The 22,976-nt window shown below is 28.8% G+C and overlaps 2 protein-coding genes across 6 annotated transcripts; one reads left to right on the top strand and one right to left on the bottom strand.

The window, feature by feature from the left end:
- The first annotated feature begins 516 nt into the window (after positions 1-516).
- Positions 517-21,764, top strand: LOC123271804. Of its 5 annotated transcripts, none has more exons than XM_044738222.1 (5): positions 517-709; positions 13,543-15,280; positions 15,610-15,752; positions 17,452-17,648; positions 19,595-21,763. In XM_044738222.1, the coding sequence occupies exons 2-5, from the start codon at positions 13,550-13,552 to the stop codon at positions 21,205-21,207; spliced, it is 3,684 nt and encodes a 1,227-aa protein (XP_044594157.1). In that variant the 5' UTR covers positions 517-709; positions 13,543-13,549; the 3' UTR covers positions 21,208-21,763. The 5 variants fall into 5 exon arrangements, with proteins under 5 accessions (XP_044594157.1, XP_044594158.1, XP_044594159.1 ...); XM_044738223.1 differs by having other exon boundaries at positions 517-706; positions 13,541-15,280; XM_044738224.1 differs by lacking the exon at positions 517-709 and adding an exon at positions 877-1,223.
- On the bottom strand, positions 6,615-10,795 carry LOC123271809 (degenerin mec-10-like). Its single transcript, XM_044738239.1, has 4 exons — positions 10,279-10,795; positions 10,009-10,198; positions 9,737-9,942; positions 6,615-7,028 (listed from the first exon to the last, which is right to left on the bottom strand). Exons 1-4 carry the CDS (start codon positions 10,404-10,406, stop codon positions 6,782-6,784), a joined length of 771 nt encoding a protein of 256 aa, XP_044594174.1. The 5' UTR covers positions 10,407-10,795; the 3' UTR covers positions 6,615-6,781.
- Positions 21,765-22,976: the final 1,212 nt, after the last annotated feature.

Genomic DNA, 22,976 nt, shown 5'->3' on the forward strand with positions numbered 1-22,976 from the left:
TGGAGAGCTCAAAATAACCCATAAATTGTATTTTTGAGCTCGAAGAGCTCAAAAACGCCATTGGTGCAATTTTAAGCGCCTAAGTATGGAATTAGCGGGAAGTTGCAGGGATGGCCTTCAGGGTCAACCGTTTTCCTAATTTTTTTTTTCTTACAATGAGTTTTTCGAAGCTTTCTCATTATTTTTTCATCATGAAATTTATTAAAACAAGAGTAGGTGTGAGATTTGGTATGTCATTACAATGTTAAATGACCTGTTTTGAATCTTGTTTTATAAATAAACTATCAACCCTAGGTCTCTGAAATTTTAACACAACACGTATTAAATATATTTCTATCGATCCTAAAAATTTTAAATTCATCTCATTATTACGACTTAACTCCCATACCTCCTTAATGTAAAAAATCAAAAAATTAAAAACCGGCTAACTTTAGTATTGTAATTTTTCCCGCTTTATTTTAAATAACCGCGCCATCTGACAGCGCTTAGTTAAACTTACCGTCTTTAGTAGAAATTGTGGCTGACGATCTGACGATACTGACGATTAGTAATATTTTTTTTCTTTTTTTATGGTTAGTACATTCTACTCAAAAACATGTTTATCGCATTATCAACATTACAAATCGTCTTCAAATCTCATAATAATAATTGAGCTAGTAGTAATTAGTGATGGATTGTAAATGGTGACTTAATTTGATATTTTTAAAAGGTGAGTAACAATTGTTAAAATACTTACGTCTAATTTTTTATTTGTCATAATATATTTAGAAGATTATTTATAAATTTGTTATCATTAATTTAAGTCTATCATTAATTTACTGAGAAAATGGATACACTATTTTTGGTTGTACGTCAGATGTTTTTCGGTGATCTGTGCTTTTAGACCTTTCATTCCACTGAATCCGACACCACAATCTCAAAGTTATAAAATAAAAAATTTCAACAACTGACAGAAAACTAAATCCCATAAACAATCCAAGAAGACCACCAGTGTTGGCTGTAATAAGTTGTATTTATTAATTAAATATGTGTGTCAGTGATAGCGATAGACAAGTGCTGATCAATAATTATTATTTAGCTCATTAATAAGTGATTAATGATCATAACAATAACAACTTACATAAAAATTCTATAAACCCAAATAATTCACTCTTTACGTATTTGGGAAATTGCGAGTTGACAAAAAACAAATGAACTACTGCCATATTTTCTCTACAACACAGGTATATATTTAAAAGTAAATTAAAGTAACAATTAAAATTAATAATACTAAAGATAGCAGTCACTTGATTATTTTTTTAGTTTTTTTTTAACAAATAAATTTGTTCCAAATAATTATTTTTGAAAAATTGCATTTTTAATTTTTTTAAATTTCTACATGTCAATTTTTTTTTTTTTTATAATTTATTTATTAAAAAAATTCTTAAAATTATCAAATATCTGCTAAATTAATTTTCATATTCTAAAGTTATAATACTAAAATTAGCCGACGTTTTTAATTTTTTGATTTTTTTTTTCATTTATTAAATTAAAACTAAAAAATATTTTTTTTAAATTGCACTTATAGTTTTTAGATTTTTTTACGAATGAAATTTTATTTTTTTTTGTTACAATTTTTTCAATAAAAAAAAATTTTTTAATTTTTCAATGTCGGCTAACTTAATTTTCATCTAAAGTTAGCCGAAGTTTTTAATTTTTTTTTTCAATAATTAAATTAGAACAAAATATTTTTTATAAATTGCACTTACAGTTTTTCAAGTTTTTTACAATGAAATTTTTTTGTAATAATTTTTTCAATAAAAAAATATTTTTTTCATTGAAAATTAAGTTAGCCGACCACTAAAAATTCCTCTGAGGCTGGAACAACTTTAACAAGCTCCAGGGACAAAATAACTCTATTAAATACTTTTATTAAACACTTCTCAGCCTATTATTAGAACGTTCGTGGCCTTAAATCAAAACTTAGAACAATATTTTGTAACACAATGTCTGTTGAGTATAACATTTATATTTTAAATGAAATTTGGGTTAATTCAAATATTTTTTCCTCCGAGATTTTCGATATTAAATTATATTATTTGACTTAGATTGCATTATTTGAAATTTATTATCTAGTGACCCTGTTATTGGCTATCGCTGTTGGGTTTTGATGTAAAGAAATAAATAAAAAAATAAAAAGTAAATTTCATTTATAAAAAACTTGGAAAACTATGAGTGTAATTTTTTAAAAATATTTTTTTGTTATAATTTAATAAATCTATACTAATAAATGGAGAGCCGGTTTTTTTGGTCCGGTTATATTGCGAAAACTACTGAACCGATCGGAATAATACTTATACCATAAGATGCAGCGTGTTTCAGAGAAGGTTTTAGTATATGATATGGTGGTGATTACTTATCAGAAACCTATATATTTTTTTGACTTAGAAATAATGAATTTTTATTGTAACTAAATTTATTCTATTCGATTGTCATTTGTTTAAAATAAATTTTTTAATTATATTGGTTATGTTTATACACTAGCCAGATTTCTTCACTAATGAGACCTGCAATTTTTTTAACGGAAACTTTCAATGCTCATTAATAGTATATTACATACCTAGGCCAGTAAAATAAGAAAAGTCTCAGATCACATGTAATTGTTGGCCGAGGCGAAGCCGAGGTTGACAAACATGTGATCTGAAGCTTTCTTATTTACTGGCCAAGGTGTGTATACTATTTTTTTGCTCGACGGGCAGAAAGCGTCAACTTTCGGCCCGCTACGCTAAACGAAAGTGCCGCTTTCTGCCTTCGTCGAGCAAAAAAATAGTATACACTCCACGGGAAGTAAATAAGAAAGCCTCAGATCACATGTTTGTCAACCTCGGCTTCGCCTCGGCCGACAATTACATGTGATCTGAGACATTTCTTACTTTACTTCCCTAGGTGTGTAATATACTATTTCTGCTCGACGTAGCCGGAATGTGGCAACTTTGTTTAGCGCAGCGGCCAGAAAGTTGCCACTTTCCGGCCGGAGAGCAGAAAAAATTTTTTTGCTCGACGGGCAGAAAGCGTCAACTTTCGGCCCGCTACGCTAAACGAAAGTGCCGCTTTTTGCCTTCGTCAAGCAAAAAAATAGTATACACTCCACGGGAAGTAAATAAGAAAGCCTCAGATCACATGTTTGTCAACCTCGGCTTCGCCTCGGCCGACAATTACATGTGATCTGAGACATTTCTTACTTTACTTCCCTAGGTGTGTAATATACTATTTTTTCATATCAATTATTGTTAATTTTTGTAAGAAAGACACGGGAATGTTATAATGAATATTAGCTAGAATAATTACATGGATGAAAGGTGCATGCCAATTCGATAGAATTGGGAATCTGTGCAAGTCAAAACAATACTCTAATTAAATTTCAAGTCTAGATCTAAAACATGCAATTCTATAAAGCGCCCAGCGTAGCGGGCGAGTAACAACTAGTCAAAAATAATGAAAAAATTTGAAACGTCGACCAACTTTAGTATTATAAAATAACAACATTAGTAAAAAATATAAATTCTAATACTTACTTGAAATATTTCTTACTATTTTTAATATATATATCGTCAACATGAATTGCTGATGTAAGTATACTGTGTGACATTGTAAATTCATAATTCATTTCAAAGCAACCCGGCCAACAATTACAACTTGGTCTAAAAAAAAGAAATAATTACTTAAGTACCAAAGTTGAAAAATTAAAAATGATCACACAATAAAAATTACGTGATTTTTATTACATTTCAGTAACATTAAGTTTATCAGCGACTGCTTCGTCATCATAAAGTTTTTTTTCCATCAATCGTCTAGCATCATTCGCACATTGATCATCTTTTTTACCACATATCTGAGTATTTGCTGACTCTATTACGTTAACCACAAGAATACCATAAGTTAGATTCTTATGATATTAAATAAAAATAAGATAATAATTTGTGGAAAATAAATTTACTTGGCATGTAATATTGGACACAATTACAAATTTGTTGAGTGAAATTTGCCTCACATTCAAGAAGACAATTTCTCTGGGTATAAGTGCGATAATACTTTAATTTACGCTCAGTATTAAAAAAACACTTTCTTTTCTTACGAGGTATACCAAGAATTGATAAACTCGCTGTGTTAATACGTGGTGTAATGACAATACGAGTCTCTTCTCCAGGACTTATGGCAAAACCAAAATCAGCCATTTTTGGAGTCTCTACAGGATTGTGGAGAAGTAATTTAAACCCTACGCTTGCTGTAGATGAACAGTAATACTCTTTGATATTTGTATCTAAAACAAGAGTAAGTCCGTAATATTTTCCTGCACCATAAGGACGCCAGGGTTGAGTTTCTGGATGAACTGAATCATTATATCCAGTCTCTGGTTTCCAATCCATTATTGGAAAAGGAAATGTTATGTTGAGATCTGACCATTCTTGACTTTAATACAAAATATATTAATTATTATATTTTATCAATTTTTAATGAAAATTAAGTTAGCCGACTTCTAAAAATTTTTAGAATTTTTTTTTATTAAAAAAATTATTACAAAAAAATAAAAAAAATTAGGAAAACGGTTGACTTTGAAGGCCATCCCTGCAACTTCCCGCTAATTCCATACTTAGGCGCTTAAAATTGCACCAATGACGTTCTTGAGCTCTTCGAGCTCAAAAATACAATTTATGGGTTATTTTGAGCTCTCCGAGCTCAAGGAGATTGCTTTCCTATGCTTTAAAGCTCTTCGAGCTCAAAAGTCTGATAGAGATTTGATAAGACACTATTTTTTGAATTTTTAAACCGCAATAACTTTTGAATGAATAAACCGATTTTCACGCGGTTGGCAGCATTTGACGCAGTTTTTCAAGCCTCACAAAGAATTTTAAATTTTGAATTGATCGCGCTAGAAATTTCGGAGTTATTCCGAAAAAACACTTTTTTCGGTTTTCTTTCGTTCCCGATATCTCTCGAACGAATCAACCGATTTTGACCGGACTGGTGGCGATCGACGTGGTTTTTTGAGGTTAAGAGCTGATTAGTTTTTGGAATTGAACCTTTAAGCCGTTTAAAAGTTATTCCAAAAAAACCACATTTGAAAAAATTTTTTTTTTCAGTTTTTTGAAGATTTCTCAAAATCTATTGATCTGAATCGGTCCAAATAGTTTTCAAAATCTAAGTTTGGTCAAGCCCTTTCGAATGGCACCAACCGCGATGAAATCGGTCAAGCCGTTCAAAAGTTATAAGATGTTCACATACTTTCACACACACACACACACACACCGTGACAACCTCGCGGGGATAGTCAGGGAAGCTTCCTGTGACCTTCAAACGTCGAGATCTGATGAAAATTCGATTTTTGCAAAACGGGGTGAAAACAATAACTTCCCGATTTTTGAAAATCTTCGATTTTCTTAGCGGGAAGTTAAAAATTTTCATTTGTAAAAAACTCGAAAAACTGTAAATGGAGCATTTCATAGTGACTGATGGGACATTTGACTCTGTAATTCCATCAATTATAAGCTATAATTATATGACTGAAACTTATACTACAGTAAAATTTATCTTATAATATAGAAGAATAACTAATTAACAACATCCCTTTGTTAAAAACCTCGATTACTTTTTAAGTTTCTCGTAATTATAATTTAACTGAGTGTGACTGGTGGGACTAAGAAAAATCCTTCTCTCTTATCGCGGTATACTTAAAGTTCAATTTCAGTTCGACCACTAAACTTTTAAAAAATACTTCCCTCTCAATACAAAATTTATCCTACAAACATTCAATATTATGAAGAATTAGACTGATTACCTACGTAGAAACAATTAAGAATATTTTTTTTATTGTGACTGGTGGGACAAGTACAAAATTTGTACATGAAGTTGTTTATTAAAAAGTCTTTTATATTATTTCAACCTTAGAAACATTATTATTTATATATTTAATTATAAATTATTTTGGATAATTAAAAAAAAACTAATTAAAAAACACAAATAAAGAATTTAGCATGCTGACAACACGATCTTGATAAACTTAGGTGTTAATTAACAACGAACATATAAAAATTTGTTCTTATAATTATTAAAACAACATTTGACCCGGATATAAGTTAGTACGGCTGAAAAGTTACTAGGAGAAAAAAATCAATTTTCTTATTGATTAAAAAAAATTTTCTTTACAAATTCGTAAAATATAAAATTTTAATAATAAATTAGGACTAAATTAAAATGAATTAGAGAAATAAAAAAATTTTAGTCATTTTCCCATTTCGTGTGGAATGCCCCAAATACAATTTTTAAAAAATATTTTTTTGTTCTAATTAAATGATAAAAAAAATAAAAACGCCGGCTAACTTCAGTATCATAAATGTTTATCGTTAAAAAACATACGGATTATAAAACATGAAATCACGATGAACGGAATTAAAATTACAGCACATTCCTTCATCTGTTAATGTAGGATTAAATATTCTTTCACAATCTGTAACGTTCCCGTGCCACTGACAGAAATGCAGCATCTCATTACATGGTTGAGATACCTTTAAAAAATTAAAATAAATTTATTTATATTATAAATTATAATCATAAATAAATTAAAAATACTATTGATGATTACATTAATCATAAAACGCAAAACATTGGTCCAGTTTGCTGATCCAAAAACTTCATCAACCTCGGTTTCATTTCTGGAGTTACAAATATCCTCCAACAACAGTTTGTCTAAATCTTCATTTCTAAATAAATAAAGTATTGATTATAAACAGTTGGATATTTAAAATTATACTGAGTTAATTATTTTACTAATCAATAATGCTTGATACCCATTATTAATGCGATCAGCCTCGCTCTTCTTGGCATTATTCATATTGCAAATAGTCACCGAGGGAAACGGAAATTCTTCGAAAGATACTGGCTCAGGATTCATCGAAATAATTATTGGAGATGATAGCCACTTGTTATATAAATGTAATATAAAGTAAGCTGCACTGAGAAATGCACATATGAATGCACAGATCCAAAATAATCTGCATTGAAATGAAATCAATTCATTATAATTGATTCTAAATAAATAATTTAAAAAAAGGTAATTATTTATAAGTGGGGTCCACCATTTTAATTTTCATTTTTTAAACAAAATTTTTTTTTGAAAATTTTGATATATTTTTTTTTTTTTTGAAAAGTACATAAAGAAATGAACAATTACAAAAAAAAGGTTGATTATCACAATTTGAACAAATTTTTTAAAAAATTGGGATATTCACCTTTTTTTTTTTTAAGTTGTTAGTTTTTTATGTACTTTTACATAAAGAGCTGTACTTTTTATTTATAGAGCTTTCAGATTCAATTAACAGAGATTCAATAAGTTATTCCATTCAAAAGTTATTCGAGAAAAAAAGTGAAGAAAAATGAATTTTCAAGATTTTAAAAATTTTGAAATCCCGGCATTTATAAATTACTTGATCGATTAAGCTCATCTACGAACTTCACTTCACTATTTATCTGTAGAATAAGTATGTTGAATTTGGTGGAGATCCGTTGCTAATTGTAGACACTATCGTCCTGACAAGTCGCGTTGTATCCCATATATATAAATAAATAAATATATGGGTGATTCTCTGTAAGGACGTCTTAAATCTGTACAAAATTGTCCGACCAAATTATTTTTGATTTTATTAGAAAAAAAATTAACAAGGGCTACAAAACTATCAGCTTAATTATAATAAATAAACAGCCGAATTAATTTTTGCTTTTTCGATATTTGTGTATCTTTTACCATATAACATGACAGGGGACTGATTTTTTTTATCAAATTGAGAAAAATCAAGCAAACTATTTCAACGCATTCAACTTTTTAAGTTCTCAATGAATGTTTACATTAATTAGAATAACATTAAGACTTATGGATCCAATTTTATAAATAAATTATAAATAAAAATAGCTGCCAGGGGACTGAGTTTTGAAGTGGCCCAGTCACATATTTCCAGCACAAACGGTGCTTTGACACTAAATAAATAGGCGATAAAGCGCTAACAGCCCTATGGTTATTAACTCAAGACTAGTTATATCCTTATAAACCTTACAAAAGGTAAAATAACACGCTAGATTTTTTTTTTTGGCTTTGAACTTCTGGCAGGGGACTGATCTTAAAATGCCTGGGACAAACTTTGGTTTAATGAATTTAATGAAACAAATTAACTTTCGGTACTTTTTATTGAAGAAAATTGTTAGTTAACTAATTAAGTTTATAAACATTGTGTACCAAATTATATATTATTGACGAATAACTTAAAATTTAATCTTAAAGTTTTAATTTTGAGAATGGGACAGCCGAGGGGACTGTTATTTCGGTGGTTTACGAATTTATAGCAAAAAAACCAAAATTTATTTCATTTTAGTTTTCAATGCTCCAAATAGAAATGTTTTTTTACTTTCGTAATAAATTTTTTTTAGTAACAAAATAACAATTTTTCTAATAAAAAAATGCTTGGGACAGCAAAAAACATCCTTACAGAGAATCACCCATTTATTAACCCGTAGAGGTCATTATGGGTCTAGATGACCCGAGGTAATTTTTGAGTTGCTCTTGCTTCGAAGATATCATTCAAAATGGAATCTGTGGTACCATCTATTATTGTTTGAAGATTTTTTGAGATTCATAGAAATTTACGATTTCAATTGCAAAAATCAATATACTTTTTGAAAAGCTCGACATGACACCACTTTTTTTTTCAAAGTATGCGATATCCGGAGTAAATCCCCGGAGGTCATTTTCATTTATCTTAAAAAATGAAGTTTTAGTAAAAAAAAGTCAAATTTTTCGAAATTTGACTTTCTCATATTTTTTTTTATTATTAAACAATTAAAAAAAATTAAAAAACGATTGAGTTATTCAACAGAAGTGTTAAGAATTACTCTCATGTACAGCTCGAGTGAAAATATTGAAAAGAACGCAAGTAGCAACAATTTTTTCCGTGCATAGGGTCAACTAGATCCAGTATGATCACTACGTAATTTTTAAGAAGTGTCACCACTACGGGTTAATATAAATACATACATATATAAGCTCTTAAACCATATGTATTTTATAAATCCGCTTGACGGTCATGAGGACAAATGCAATAGTTAGATTTCTACTTCGAGAAAAAAAAATACGTTTACTCAATTAACAATTTCTTGGTACAAGAAATTCGATGACGATCAAATATTCTATTATTATTAATTATTAATTTCTGAAGAGAAGGGCATCAATATTTAGAAGGGCATAAATTAATTAAAATTAATTTCTTTAAAAATAATAATATTTATTTGATGCCGTAAGATGGACGGCGGTGTTCCTAGGGTCCACCTTTACAAGCATGGAATGTGAGTGTATTCCATACATGCTTGTAAATTAATAAAAATTCATAAAAATTAATTAAAATTAATTTCTTTAAAAATAATAATATCTTTGAATAATAGATAAACAAGAGAATAGCTTTATTTAAATTAAGTAAAAATTATTTCAATCAATTTAACAAGTTCTTGAGCTAAGAATATATATTCTTGAAAATTTTAAAGAATATGAATTCTTGTATTAAGAAAATTTTCTTAATAAAAGTATTTTTTTTTCTCAGCGTATGAAAGAAAACCACTAAAAAATTAAAAATGTTAATTTTTCGCCTAGATATGGCCAAAAATAAAGTGGGCTCTACTTGTAAATAATTACCAAAAAAAAAAAAAAGAAACTAATTACTTCTCAATAACAGATACTTGAGAATCTCCAAGATAACGAAGACCATGTAAAGTACTATTGGAGCAATATTGCTCCAAGAATGAATTGAATTTTATTTTCCGAAAGCACATTTGGATTTTCTCTTTTTGTGTTGGCAGAATATTTTTAATATCATCCTGAGTCCATGTATTTTTACGAACTTGAATAGTTTTGTCGACATCATCTACCTAACTTGGTAATTAAGTAATTAAACATGCAAAAGATTAATAAATAATTACACTAAACGGTATTACCTTTGGAAAGAGATTAGACCGGAGCTTTAATGCATTGAGACGAGAGTTATTAAAGCCTTCAAAACGCTGTGAGACTTTGTACGGATTTTGTAAGTGCACTGTATTAAGCGTAAATAATTCATTTTCCGTGGATTCACCAGCAAAGCCACGTAATTTTCTGATGTAGGTCTCTGAACTCATTTTATCAATGCTGAAAATCCGAGTTGGATTTTTCGAGGATGAAAAAATACACGTGACACTGACTGATGTCGCGACTCTCTTTTCACTTACATCACAAATTTGCATTTAATCACATTATTACTACAAATGCTTGAAAAAGAAAAAAGAAAAATGTAAATACAGTGTGTTGTTGTAGAGGTAATTGACAGAAGTTGCAAGAATAATAACAGAATAATCATCTAAGATAATATTTGGTGTCAATTAATGTCATAATGAATTGACAAGTTGCGTGATAATAAAATGGAAAGCTCGACTAGTTTATGTACTTGTTATATGCAGACTTGCATAAAGATCTTTTTTAAATTTTTCCGTCGACGATAGACTAGACCTTGATGACATTAACTAACAGTCACTATTACCGACAATGGTTTTTTTCCACCCGCTAGGACACAATTTTTCACGCAAGCTAACATCTTTTGCGAAAATTAATTTATAATGTTTATTTTTCTCTAGCTTATTATCAAGCTATCATTGCAAACATTATGAATAAAAGAACATTCCAAAAGTTATATTTATTTAAGATCACAATCATTGTTGTGTACTTACTTTTTATCCATACTATTTTTATCAATTCAACATGGTAGGTCACGTAAGAAGATCAATAAAAATTATTTTATGTAATTATTTTTTACATAAACTATTTAAAAATTGATTACCTTTTAGAGTATCAACAAATTTTCTCAGTAAAAGATGTAATCAAAAGTTTATAATTGAATAGCAACTTTATCATTTTTTTTTGTTAGTGTTCGTGGTCAAGTTCTATCTATCAAAAACTATGAAATTACTGATTAAATATTTACTTTGAAGCGATATCAGTGGATAACTCCTTTTTGCATGCATATAAACTGATGTCATGAAGTGGTAATATTGATAAAAGGTTGAACATGTCATTGTTGAGTTTACTAATCGATTTCAAAATTTTTATTTTATAATAAAACTTTTTTTATAATTATAAAACTAGCAACTTTGTAGTCACTATGTGACTTCCGTGACTTGTGAACTATAAATAAATCAAATTTTGCTTTATTAAACAATGACATTTGTTAAATTGCACTGTACTTTCTTAAATATTGACGTTTTTAAGGATATAAGCTCATTTTGATGTTACAATCATCAAGAGCTTTCATTTGAGTACCCACATGCATTTTTGATATATTTTTCATATATACATATTAGGGTGGCCCAAAAAAACCGACTATTTTTTTTTTTTAAGTCTCGAGTGAAAAAATGTTAGTTTTTGATGTTTTAAGATCCCTCTCCAAAAGACAGCTTAAAAAAAAATTTTGAAGAGGTCACTCCAAATTTTTTAAAATTTCAAAAATCGTCAAAAATCGAATTTTTTTTTTCTTTTAATTTTTTTTCTCGTTACAGTATAATTTTATAAACTAAAAAAAAATTCGATTCTGAAAATTTCAGTTCAAAATTTAAATTTTGAAAGGTTGCTCATAATTTTTTTCAATTTATTAGTGCATTAGTTTAGATTTTTTCGAGCGACCTTTTACTATTTAAATTAAAATTCCATGAATTTTTTTTTTTTTATTTAGTACCATAATCGATAAAAATACATCACGAGATGAACTAAAAATCAAGCACAATATAGAAAAAATAATTTTTTTTAATTTAATAAACTTCCAAGCGTGAATTCGAATCCCAAGCTGGTCTTAGAAACCAGCTTGGTTGAGATTTGACCCTTGCCGCGTAGGTTGAGATTTTTACAAACCAAAAAAACCCCACCGTACCACTCCTAACAGTTAAAGTCGGCGATATGACTAATTAAAGAAAAATAAAAAAATTATGAGCGACCTTTCGAAATTTAAATTTTGAACTGAAATTTTCAGAATCTCATTTTTTTTAGTCTATAAAATTATACCGTAACGAGAAAAAAAAATTAAAAAAAAAAAAAATTCGATTTTTGACGATTTTTGAAATTTTAAAAAATTTGGAGTGACCTCTTAAAAATTTTTTTTTAAGCTGTCTTTTGGAGAGGGCTCTTAAAACATCAAAAACTAACATTTTTTCACTCGAGACTTAAAAAAAAAAAATAGTCGATTTTTTTGGGCCACCCTAATACATATATATAATATATATTTTAAAGATATAAGCTCATCCTGATGTTACACTCATCAAGAGCTTTCATTTGAGTACCCACTTACGTTTTTGATATATTTTATACATATATATCCCAGCGTTCCATATAAATATATGAAAAATTGATGTGGGTACTCAAATGAAAGGTCTCGATGAGTGTAACTCCAGGATGAGCTTATATCGTTAAAAAAATCATCAGTGGACAAAATACAACGTCATTGCTTTATTATTCACATTTTTTTAAATATAAGCTCATCCCGATGTTACACTCATCAAGAACTTTCATTTGAGTACCCAAATGCATTTTTGATATATTTTTTATATATAGATACAAATATTATATATAAATTTATAAAATACATAAAAAATCGATGTGGGTACTCAAATGAAAGGTCTCGATGAGTGTAATGTCGGGATGAGCTTATATCTTTAAAAATGTCAATAGTTCACAAGATATTTGTTAAATTGCACTGTATTTTCTTAACTATTGACATTTTTAGGGATATAAGCTCATCTCGATGTTACACTCATCAAGATCTTTGATTTGAGTACCCACTTGCATTTTTGATATATTTTTCATATATACATATATATCAAATATATAAATATATAAAATATATGAAAAATTGATGTGGGTACTCAAAGGAAAGCTCTCAATGAGTGTAATGTCGGGATGAGCTTATATCTTTAAAAATTTCAATGGTTCACAAGATATTTGTTTAATTGCCCTGTACCTTCTTAACTATTGACGTTTTTGAAGATATAAACTCATCCCGATGTTACACTCATCAAGAGCTTTCATTTAAGTACTCACTTGCATATTTTATATATATATATATATATATATATATATATATATATATATATATATATATATATATATGAAAAATTGATGTGGGTACTCAAATGAAAGGTCTCGATGAGTGTAACATTGGGATGAGCTTATATTTTTAAAAATGTCAATAGTTCACGAGATACAAGGTAATTTCTTAATTATGCATCTAGAGGTATATTATTTTCAAATGCAACCTAAATACTTATCATCATAATTTAACTATCGGTAAGAATGACATGAAACCATGAAAAAGCACAACTCTAGTTCAAAACTTTTCCAACGATATCAAATTACTCATAAAAACCCATTTTACCATATAAATACACTAGCCACAAAATTTTGCTTATTCTCCTAATAATATAAATTATTTAAAAAAAATCTATTTTTTGCAGATTCAAAATGTCGGAGGATAAACCAACTCTAGAAGAAAAGAAAGATGAAGAATCGGACCCGACCGAGGAATTGCTCGATAGATTGCCCGAGTCAGTTACGACAATGTGGGAAATACCACAAATATACGAGTTCCTGTGTCTAGCTAAATCGAGCTTGCATATCCAGCATTTGTCGATGTATGAAATGGAACGGATGCTTCTAATACCACGGGCTTCAAAACAGCTAGCTATTATAATGACCAGCCTTTTGAGTCCCTCTCTACCACGATCTAAACTAAAAAAAGTACCATTAATGCCATATGAATTCTGGACAAATTACCTATTAGCCCACAAAGTCTCACAGTGGTACAAAGTTTATCAAAGTAAAGAGTATGACTCAGTAAAAGTATTTGACACTATCGGAGTCGAGCCAGAATTTTGGGAAATTTTTCCCGAGGTTGCTTCAATGGGTGTTCGTGATTTTGAAGATTTTACCTTGAGACAACGTGTGTGGCTTCTTAAAACAGTTTGTGATACTCTTACACATTCGCGAAAATCTTTGCAAGAAGAAGTTTCTAATCGTTATTTAAATGGCGAAAGTGAAAAACTTTTAGGCCGCGATCGTTATGGAACGCGTTATATTTATTTTCCTATTTTTCTTGATAATGATTTAAGAATTTATAAACACTGTATGAATAATAAAGTATTTTTAAACGCAGTGCCTGTAAAAGCTAAATTAAAGCTTCAAAATACGAGAGTAAGAAAAAAACGTCGGGATAGAAGACGTACTAATCGATGGAGAAATGGATTTTTACCTAAAAGACGTTCTGGAGGGGGAAAAAAAAATTCTAGCGAATTTTCTATTTCAGAAAATAATACAAATAATAGTAATAAAATTATAGAAAAAAATGATATTGCAATAAATATTAATATTCATAATAATTGTAATCAAATTGATGATTCTAATTTAGATATTAAAGAAGATAAATATGGATTGAAAGAAGATGATAGCAAAGCAATAGAGTCCTTAGAGTCGGAAATTTTAAAAGAAGAAGAAGAAGAAGAGAAGGAAAAAGAATGTGAAAGTAAAGAAGAAAAAAAAGAAGAAGATAAAGAATGTGAAGGTAAAGAAGAAAAAAAAGAAGATGATAAAGAAGAAAAGGAAAAGGATAGTCAGGTAAAAGTAGAGGAAAATGAAGTGGTGCCGAAAATTGATGAAAAACGTCCTGAGAACGATGAATACAATGAATGTACTGTACGAGACGACGTGTCTAGCAGCTCAAAGACTGACGATGAGAAAATAAATGAGATGTTGTCTAGTACCGTTAATATAACTAAAGAAAACAATTGCTCTGGATCGAAGAGTGACGATGAAAAGTTAATCGAGACGCAGACGCAAGTTGTCAGTGATAATCAAGTTGACAATGAAGTAACTGAAAATATTGATGCTGATCTTAAAGATCAGAGGGAAGAAATTGGTGAACGTAATGATGATGATGATGATGATGATGATAATGATAAGAAAGAGAGTAATGAAGAAATGGATGATTCGAAGTTGATGGAAGATAATTTATGCCATGATGGAATTGATGATGAGAATAAAATGGAAATAACGGAGGGTTGTAAAAGAGATATGGAGAATTTTAATAATATTTTGACTGATTTGAAAGGTTCCAAGTTTCAACTTGTTGCGGATAGCATTGATTCTCTCAGGAATTTAATTGCGGATCTTTATGCGCTTAATTCGGTGAAATCAACGGTCAGTACTTTGGAAAAATTTTTGTTGATTTTTAGGGGTTTAATTGATATTTATTTATTATTAAAGATATTTATTGACATATTTAAATTTGCACATCAGTTCTTGCAATTGCATGATTGTAAGTGCTATTGTAATTAAATGTATAATACGTTTACAATTCCTCGTGAGTATTGCTTAATTGTATCAAATATTGTTTGTTATTATAAATTTATATAATTTTTACATGTTTTAGTTATTGTTTTATTTTCTTAGGTAAAAAATTTTTATTAAAAAACCTAAATCAATATAAGTTATGCCTATTTTAATTGATACATTTGTTTGTTATTCAGCAACCTGTAAGATGTGAGATGCTTTTGATCAGTAAATTGCAGGCGTTACTTGATACTTTGAAATCAAAAGAATCTATGCTTAAAGAATCGGCAGATAAATCGAGAGCTAAATTATTGAGTGAGCAAAAGAATTTTATTGAAGGGTAATTATTATTATTATTATTATTATTATTATTATTATTATTATTATTATTATTATTATTATCAATGTAGTAATTTATTCAATAATCTCAAATTATATTTTACTAGCAATTTTGCAGTCACTATGTGACTTGTGAACTATAAATAAAATTTTGCTTTATTAATTAATGACTTTTGTTAAATTGCACTGTACTTCCTCAATTATTGACGTTTTTAAAGATATAAGCTCATCCCGAGGTTATACTCATCAAGAGCTTTCATTTGAGTACCCACTTGCATTTTTGATATATTTTTCATGTATACATATATGTAATATATATAAATATATGAAAAATTGATGTGGGTACTCAAATGAAAGGTCTCAATGAGTGTAACATCAGGATGAGCTTATATCTTTAAAAATGTCATTAGTTGACAAGATACGTCATTTCTTAATTATTGACATTTTTAAAAATTTAAGCTCATCCCGATATTACACTTATGAAGAGCTTTTATTTGAGTACCCACATGCATTTTGATATATTTTTTATATATGGGTGATTCTCTGTAAGGATGTTTTTTGCTGTCCCAGCCATTTTTTTATTAGAAAAATTGTTATTTTGTTACTAAAAAAAATTTATTACGAAAGTAAAAAAACATTTCTATTTGGAGCATTGAAAACTAAAGTGGAATAAGTTTTGGTTTTTTTGCTATAAATTCGTAAACCACCGAAATGTCAGTCCCCTGGGCTGTCCCAGTCCCAAAATTAAAACTTTGAGATTAAATTTTAAGTTATTCGTCAATAATATATAATTTGGTCCATAATGTTTATAAACTTAATTAGTTAACTAACAATCTTCTTCAATAAAAAGTACCGAAAGTTAATTTGTTTCATTAAATTCATTAAACCAAAGTTTGTCCCAGGCATTTTAAGATCAGTCCCCTGCCAGAAGTTCAAAGCCAAAAAAAAAAACTCTAGCGTGTTATTTTACCTTTGTAAGGTTTATAAGGATCTAACTAGCCTTAAGTTAATAACCATAGGGCTGTTAGCGCTTTATCGCCATTTTATTTAGTGTCAAAGCACCGTTTGTGCTGGAAATATGTGACTGGGCCACTTCAAAACTCAGTCACCTGGCAGCTATTCTTATTTATAATTTATTTATAAAATTGGATCCATAAGTCTTAATATTATTCTAATTAATGTAAACATTCATTGAGAACTTAAAAAGTTGAATTCATTGAAATAGTTTGCTTGATTTTTCTCAATTTGATAAAAAAAATCAGTCCCCTGTCATGTTATATGGCAAAAGATACACAAATATCGACAAAGCAAAAATTAATTCGGCTGTTTATTTATTATAATTAAGCTGATAGTTTTGTAGCCCTTGTTAATTTTTTTTCTAATAAAATCAAAAATAATTTGGTCGGACAATTTTGTACAGATTTAAGACGTCCTTACAGAGAATCACCCATATACATATATAAATATATGAAAAATTGATGTGAGTACTCAAATGAAAGGTCTCAATGAGTGTAATGTCGGGGTGGGCTTATATCTGTAAAAATGTCAATAGTTCACAAGATACAAGGTCATTGCTTAATTATGTACCTAGTATAGAGCATTTTCGAATACCGTCTAAATACTTATTACAATAAATTGACTATTCTGGACACAAAATTTTTCTTATTCAATTAATAATATAGATTATTATGTGTCAATAGATTACCAGAACTAGATGATTCATTGATCGGTACTCGTAATTCCAATTCATGGGTTCTTGGTTCTCAAGGATGTCCTCTACTTTCATACAGTGATACTATTCTTCAACGTTTGTTTCAAGAAGATGATAGTGAAAGAGAGAAAATGAAAATAAAAGAAGAAATTGATAATGATGAGTCGGATCACGACTCAAAAGAAGGTATTTTTTTTACATTATTGTTAAAATAAGGAAATCCGATCGCTGGTTATGTCAAAAAATATCGCGTTACATATACTTTAAGGGCGTATAATAAAAATTCTATTTTTTTTTCCGTCTAAAAAATTTTTTTGTTTCATTTAAAAATAAGTTGATTACCGAATAAAATTTTTTTTTAGGAACCGACGTATTTTTTAATGAAATGTGCATAAATGCAAAAAAAAATTTTTTTCCAAACTAAAAATTTTTTTTGGACTTAGAAAAAAAATAGAATTTTTATTATATACTCTTATGGCATCTAGAACGCGATATATATTAAATTGATGTACACAAAATTTGTTTGCATTTTTTTAAATTATTGTAACATTAATTACGAGATAAAAAGTTGATAAATTTTATCGTAAATTTAAACTTTTTTGTAAAGTTGTATGAAATATTTACTTTTTCATATAACTTATTATTCGCTTCCAAGAAACTCATTACTGTTCATAAAATTCATCGAGCAAACTTATATTTCTTAATAAAAAAAAACTCTTGCATTTTTTGTACATGACATCGATAAACTAACGTCTAGTAATCGAATTTTGGTAATTATTTACAAGTGCGGTCCACTATTTTAATTTTCATTTTTTTGAACGAAATTTTTATTTGATTTAATTGATATATCTTTTGAAAAATACATAAAAAAATGAACAATTAAGAAAAAAAAAAGACCATTCGGCAGCCGAAATGGAAGTAGATTTCATCATGAAAAGAAAAAAAAAAATAACGAGAATTGTATACAAAACTAGGGTTTTTAACTTCTATGCAATCGACAAAAATATATATCGACGGAAGAATTTTAAAACCAGTGCAATAGCAAATTTCATAATTGGCATAGTAATAGCGGAATAGGACATCATTTTAAGATTACACATATATGGTACTCAAATTGAAGCTTATTAAAAGAGCTTTCAGATACATTTTACAAAATTTCAATAAGTTATCCCATTCAAAAGTTATTCAAGGAAGAAAGTGAAGAAATAAATTTTTATGATTTTCAAAATTATTAAATCCTGGTACCTATTTCTAAACTATATATATATATATAAACTTTTAAACCATATGTATTTTCCGACTCAGCTCGACGAGTATAGTCGAAATATAGCAAAATTTTTTAAAAGTTCCGTCATGAGGACCAATGCAATAGTTAGATTTCTATGAAATCTACTAAAAATTTGATTATCACAATTTTAACAAATTTAAAAAAAAATTTATAAATTTTTTAGAAAATTATGTTATTCAACTTTTTTTTTTTTTTTTAAATGTTCGTTTTTTTATGTACTTTAAAAAAAAAATATATATATATATATATTAAAAACATCAAAAAAAGATAAAATATAAACTTTCTCCAAAAACATGAGAGCCAAAATTTTTTCCAACTTTTGAAGGCAAAAAAGGTATCGAAATTTTTATTTTTTTTTTTTTCCCGACATTTTTTATCATAAATACGCCGTAAAAACAAGCGGAATAAAAAAAAATTTGAAAATGTGAATTTTTCACCTAGTTATTGCCTAAAATGGGGTTGACCCCACTTGTAAATAATTACTATCTAAGGTAAAAGACCCAGTGATTGATACTGGCCTAGTTGTTTGACACTTACAATTTTATTCTAATTAAAAAAATCAATTTTCTTAAAATTCATAATTTAAAAATTATAATTATTCATTTATTATTTTAATTAATTATTATAAATTTATTTATTTAATTAATTGATTATATCAATTTAATTAATTAATTATATCAATTTAATTAATTAATTTATTAATTCATTATTCATAATTATTCATTTAATTAATTATTTCGTTTTTTTTTTAATTAAAATAAAATTGCAAGCGTCAATAATTGGGTCTTCTACCTCGGATTTTCTCATCAAACAAAAAAAACTAATTATTTAAAATTACCAATAGAACCTGAAACCCGGCGAGTATTACGAGCCCGAGGAGTATCTTCATACATTGAGCCTTTTTCGTCCGACTCAGAAAGTGCCTCGAGTAGTTACGAAGACTGGGTAGGCTTCGAATCAGTAGACCCAGCAACTGGAATTCACAGTGCTCCAGCACCTCTTCCAGTACCTGCAAAAGCCCGCTTAACAACTGACCAATCAGACGCGACTGATTCTGACAAAGATTGGATACTGCCCAGCCGCCGTAAGCGAAAGCGTAAAGGATCATCACCCAGCAAACGTTTAAGATCCCAATCCAATAAATCACAGACTACAAAAGCCGACTTTAAGGAACCTGAAATGACTCCAGAACCTGTAGTAGACCCGGTACCTGACCCAGTATCAACAACACCAGACCCCGATCCAATAATCAGCAACAATGGTCTTTTAAATTCCATAAAAATCGAAAGTGTTCACTCTGTACTCGACATAAAAGACGAAGGACCAATAATGGACAGCCAGCCTGAGCCAGTTTCCGCGGGGATGCATCAGAATTACGTATTAGTAAATGCAGGAAACGGGCCTGTAAATTACGTAGTAATGCCTCCGGAAAATCCATCAATAGTTCCTCAATCTCCAATGATCTCAGTAATTCCACAAGTACCAATGCATTCAGGATATTACATGCACAACCCACCGGGATATTTAATCCCAAACCAACCCATGTCTAATCACATGCACTCGTACGGCGAACCTTCGAATTTACAAATGAATAATCATCAACATATGATTATCCAACAAAATCCAAACTATATTCCTCCGCACAATAATTACATGCCTTATCATCAAATGAGAGCTCCAATGTACTCTAATCGATACCAAGGACCAATAATGAACCAGCCTGGTATGAATCAACGCGGAATTAATCAGCCTGTAATTAATCAGCCTAGAGTTAATCAACCTGGCATGGAGCGACCATTACCGCGCGTCGTGCAAAATAGACCAATTACTCTTCCTCCACGTCCTCGTCATCCTGATGGAGCGGTCATCAGAAGCACTGTACCCTTTAGACCCACCTATCGGCCCGTAGCAGCTCCAACTCTTCGAGCACGACTTACAGCTCCTAGACATCCGAATCAGCAACAGAATGTTAGGCATATTCAACCACGACCTAACTTACAAAAAAGCAACCAACCTAAGGCGAAGACTACTTCGTTGATTGTTCTCAGTGATAGTGATGACGAAATTGAAATGATCATCACTGAGAAAGCTGGTAGTACTAATGCGACTACTCCGCAAAAACAAGGACCAAAAAATACAGTGCAGAAGAAAGTTATCAATAGGACTGGTAATATTGATAGCAATAGTGGCTCTGCTCCAAAAGCTAATACTGCTACCAAAAGCGGGCTCACTCCGCAAATTATTGAGCGCATGAATCAAGGCGGTATATCAATTACTCCTGTCAAGCCTAAATCACCTGCTAAAACTTCTCCTATTTCGGCGACGCAACTTGTCGTTGTCGTTAATGAAACGGGAAGCCACTATGCATTGGCACTACCTAATGGTAGTAAATTAATACTTACTCCTGAACAGGTTGCACAGATAAGGGCTTCCAATGGTGGTAAGCTTATACTATAGTTAGATTTTAATATTTATAACATTTATTAGGGGCTATTTATTAATTACGTAAGGATATTTAGAGGGGGGAGGGTTAAGAAAATCTGTATATGTTCTTATGTTGGGGGGTGTTACGTAATATTTCGTGAATCAAAATTCAATATTAAAAATCTAATTTTGGATTTTAAATAATTTTCTTAATTTTAAAGTGTACAGTTAAATTCTTATTGGAAAATTATAGTACTTTTTCCGTAAATTATCGCATTTTTATTATTTAGAAGATTGAAGAATCTTATGTAACAAAGGGGAGGGGTTCGAAAAATCTTGCATATACAATTGTGGTCATTTATTTAAGTATGTTTTTTAATATTACTGGAAAATAGTCGTTTGTAAACTAGAACGTTTATTAACTCTAAATTTGGAAATCAATTGATAATGTTACTTGTGACATTAGCTGAAAATAAAAAATGAAATTAGCGAAATGGAAATTTAACCAAATATAAATTCAGTAATTCACAAAAATAGGGTAGAAGTACCGTTTTTGGCCAATTAACATTTGAATTAATTTATAAAAAATTATAATATTATAACCATATTTTTGTTGAGTTTTAAAAAAGTTATATTAAAACAAATTGAGTTTCTAATGGTTATTATTATAAATTCATTTCTATCATTTATTTGAACAATAAATGGCCATAAACGGTACAGTGGCTACAAACGGTACTTCTACCCTATGTGGCTATGTGAATTTAGCCAATTCTCACGGCCGAAATTTATAAAATTACACTGATAGAAGAATTTATTAACTATTAATAATTTCATTTATTTGAAGACAATTATTTAATTTATTAAAAGTTAACAAATATTTTGTTGAGTGAATTTGTTTCGCTTGCAATGTCATATGATATGAAGATTACTTATAAACAAAAATCATCTTTGAAAATTATTTGGATTAATTATATTACATTATAATAATTAATAATATTAAACACAGCTCATAATTATTTTTTATATTTTTAAATTTTAGAAACGGTAATTTATTTAGTGAATTTAATTATTATCATATATTCCAGCTATAGAGTTATAAAAAGTGTCAAAAGAAAATTGCTATTTTTGCTTTTGATTTTAAATAAATATTTTTTAACAATTAACAAATATTTATTAACAGTTAATAAACTGTACTTAATAATTAGTTATTAATTGTTAATAAATATTTATTAACATTTAATAAATCGTATTTAATGAATAATTTATTATCTGGTAATAAATATTTATTTTCTGAAAATTAGAGCAGATTTGACCAACCCATTCAAAATATAAGAAATTTTAAAACAGCTAATTTTACAATTCACTAAGTTTACAATTGGCTAATTTTACAAGTTTTTGCAGTAAGAATTGGTTAAATTAACATAGCCACAGATTTTTGTTTTTTGTTATTTTATAAATAACTGAATTTATATTTGGTTAAATTTCCATTTCGCTAATTTCTTTAATATCATTTTTTATTTGCGACTAATTTTGCAAATGACATCAACTAATTTTCAAATTTAGAGTTAATAAACGTTCGAGTTTACAAATGGCTATTTTCCAGTAAACTTAAAAAAATACTTAAACTTAAATTAATGACCACAATTGTACTTATCTGGAGGTAGGGGGGGGGGTCAAAAGTCGCCAAAATTATCCTTACGTAATTAATGAATGGCCCCTTACCAATTTACGATTATTATATTATTTTTATAATTATAATTAAGTATACATATTTAACAACGTAAGCTGTAGAAATCCAAATT

Source organism: Cotesia glomerata, linkage group LG9, assembly GCF_020080835.1.
Source record: "Cotesia glomerata isolate CgM1 linkage group LG9, MPM_Cglom_v2.3, whole genome shotgun sequence".
NCBI classification, from domain to species: Eukaryota; Metazoa; Arthropoda; class Insecta; order Hymenoptera; family Braconidae; genus Cotesia; species Cotesia glomerata.

Bases quoted from the DNA above. Each gene is read 5' to 3' on its own strand.
- LOC123271809 (XM_044738239.1), bottom strand. From the start codon at position 10,406: ATGATTATTCTGTTATTATTCTTGCAACTTCTGTCAATTACCTCTACA. The intron at 9,943-10,008 runs GTAATACCGTTT...TTACCAAGTTAG, and splicing joins GGTCTAATCTCTTTCCAAAG to GTAGATGATGTCGACAAAAC. The intron at 7,029-9,736 runs GTAATTAGTTTC...ATTTCAATGCAG, and splicing joins CAAGTATCTGTTATTGAGAA to ATTATTTTGGATCTGTGCAT.
- LOC123271804 (XM_044738221.1), top strand. From the start codon at position 4,162: ATGACAATACGAGTCTCTTCTCCAGGACTTATGGCAAAACCAAAATCA. The intron at 4,278-13,542 runs GTAATACTCTTT...TATTTTTTGCAG, and splicing joins ACGCTTGCTGTAGATGAACA to ATTCAAAATGTCGGAGGATA. The intron at 15,281-15,609 runs GTCAGTACTTTG...TTTGTTATTCAG, and splicing joins TTAATTCGGTGAAATCAACG to CAACCTGTAAGATGTGAGAT.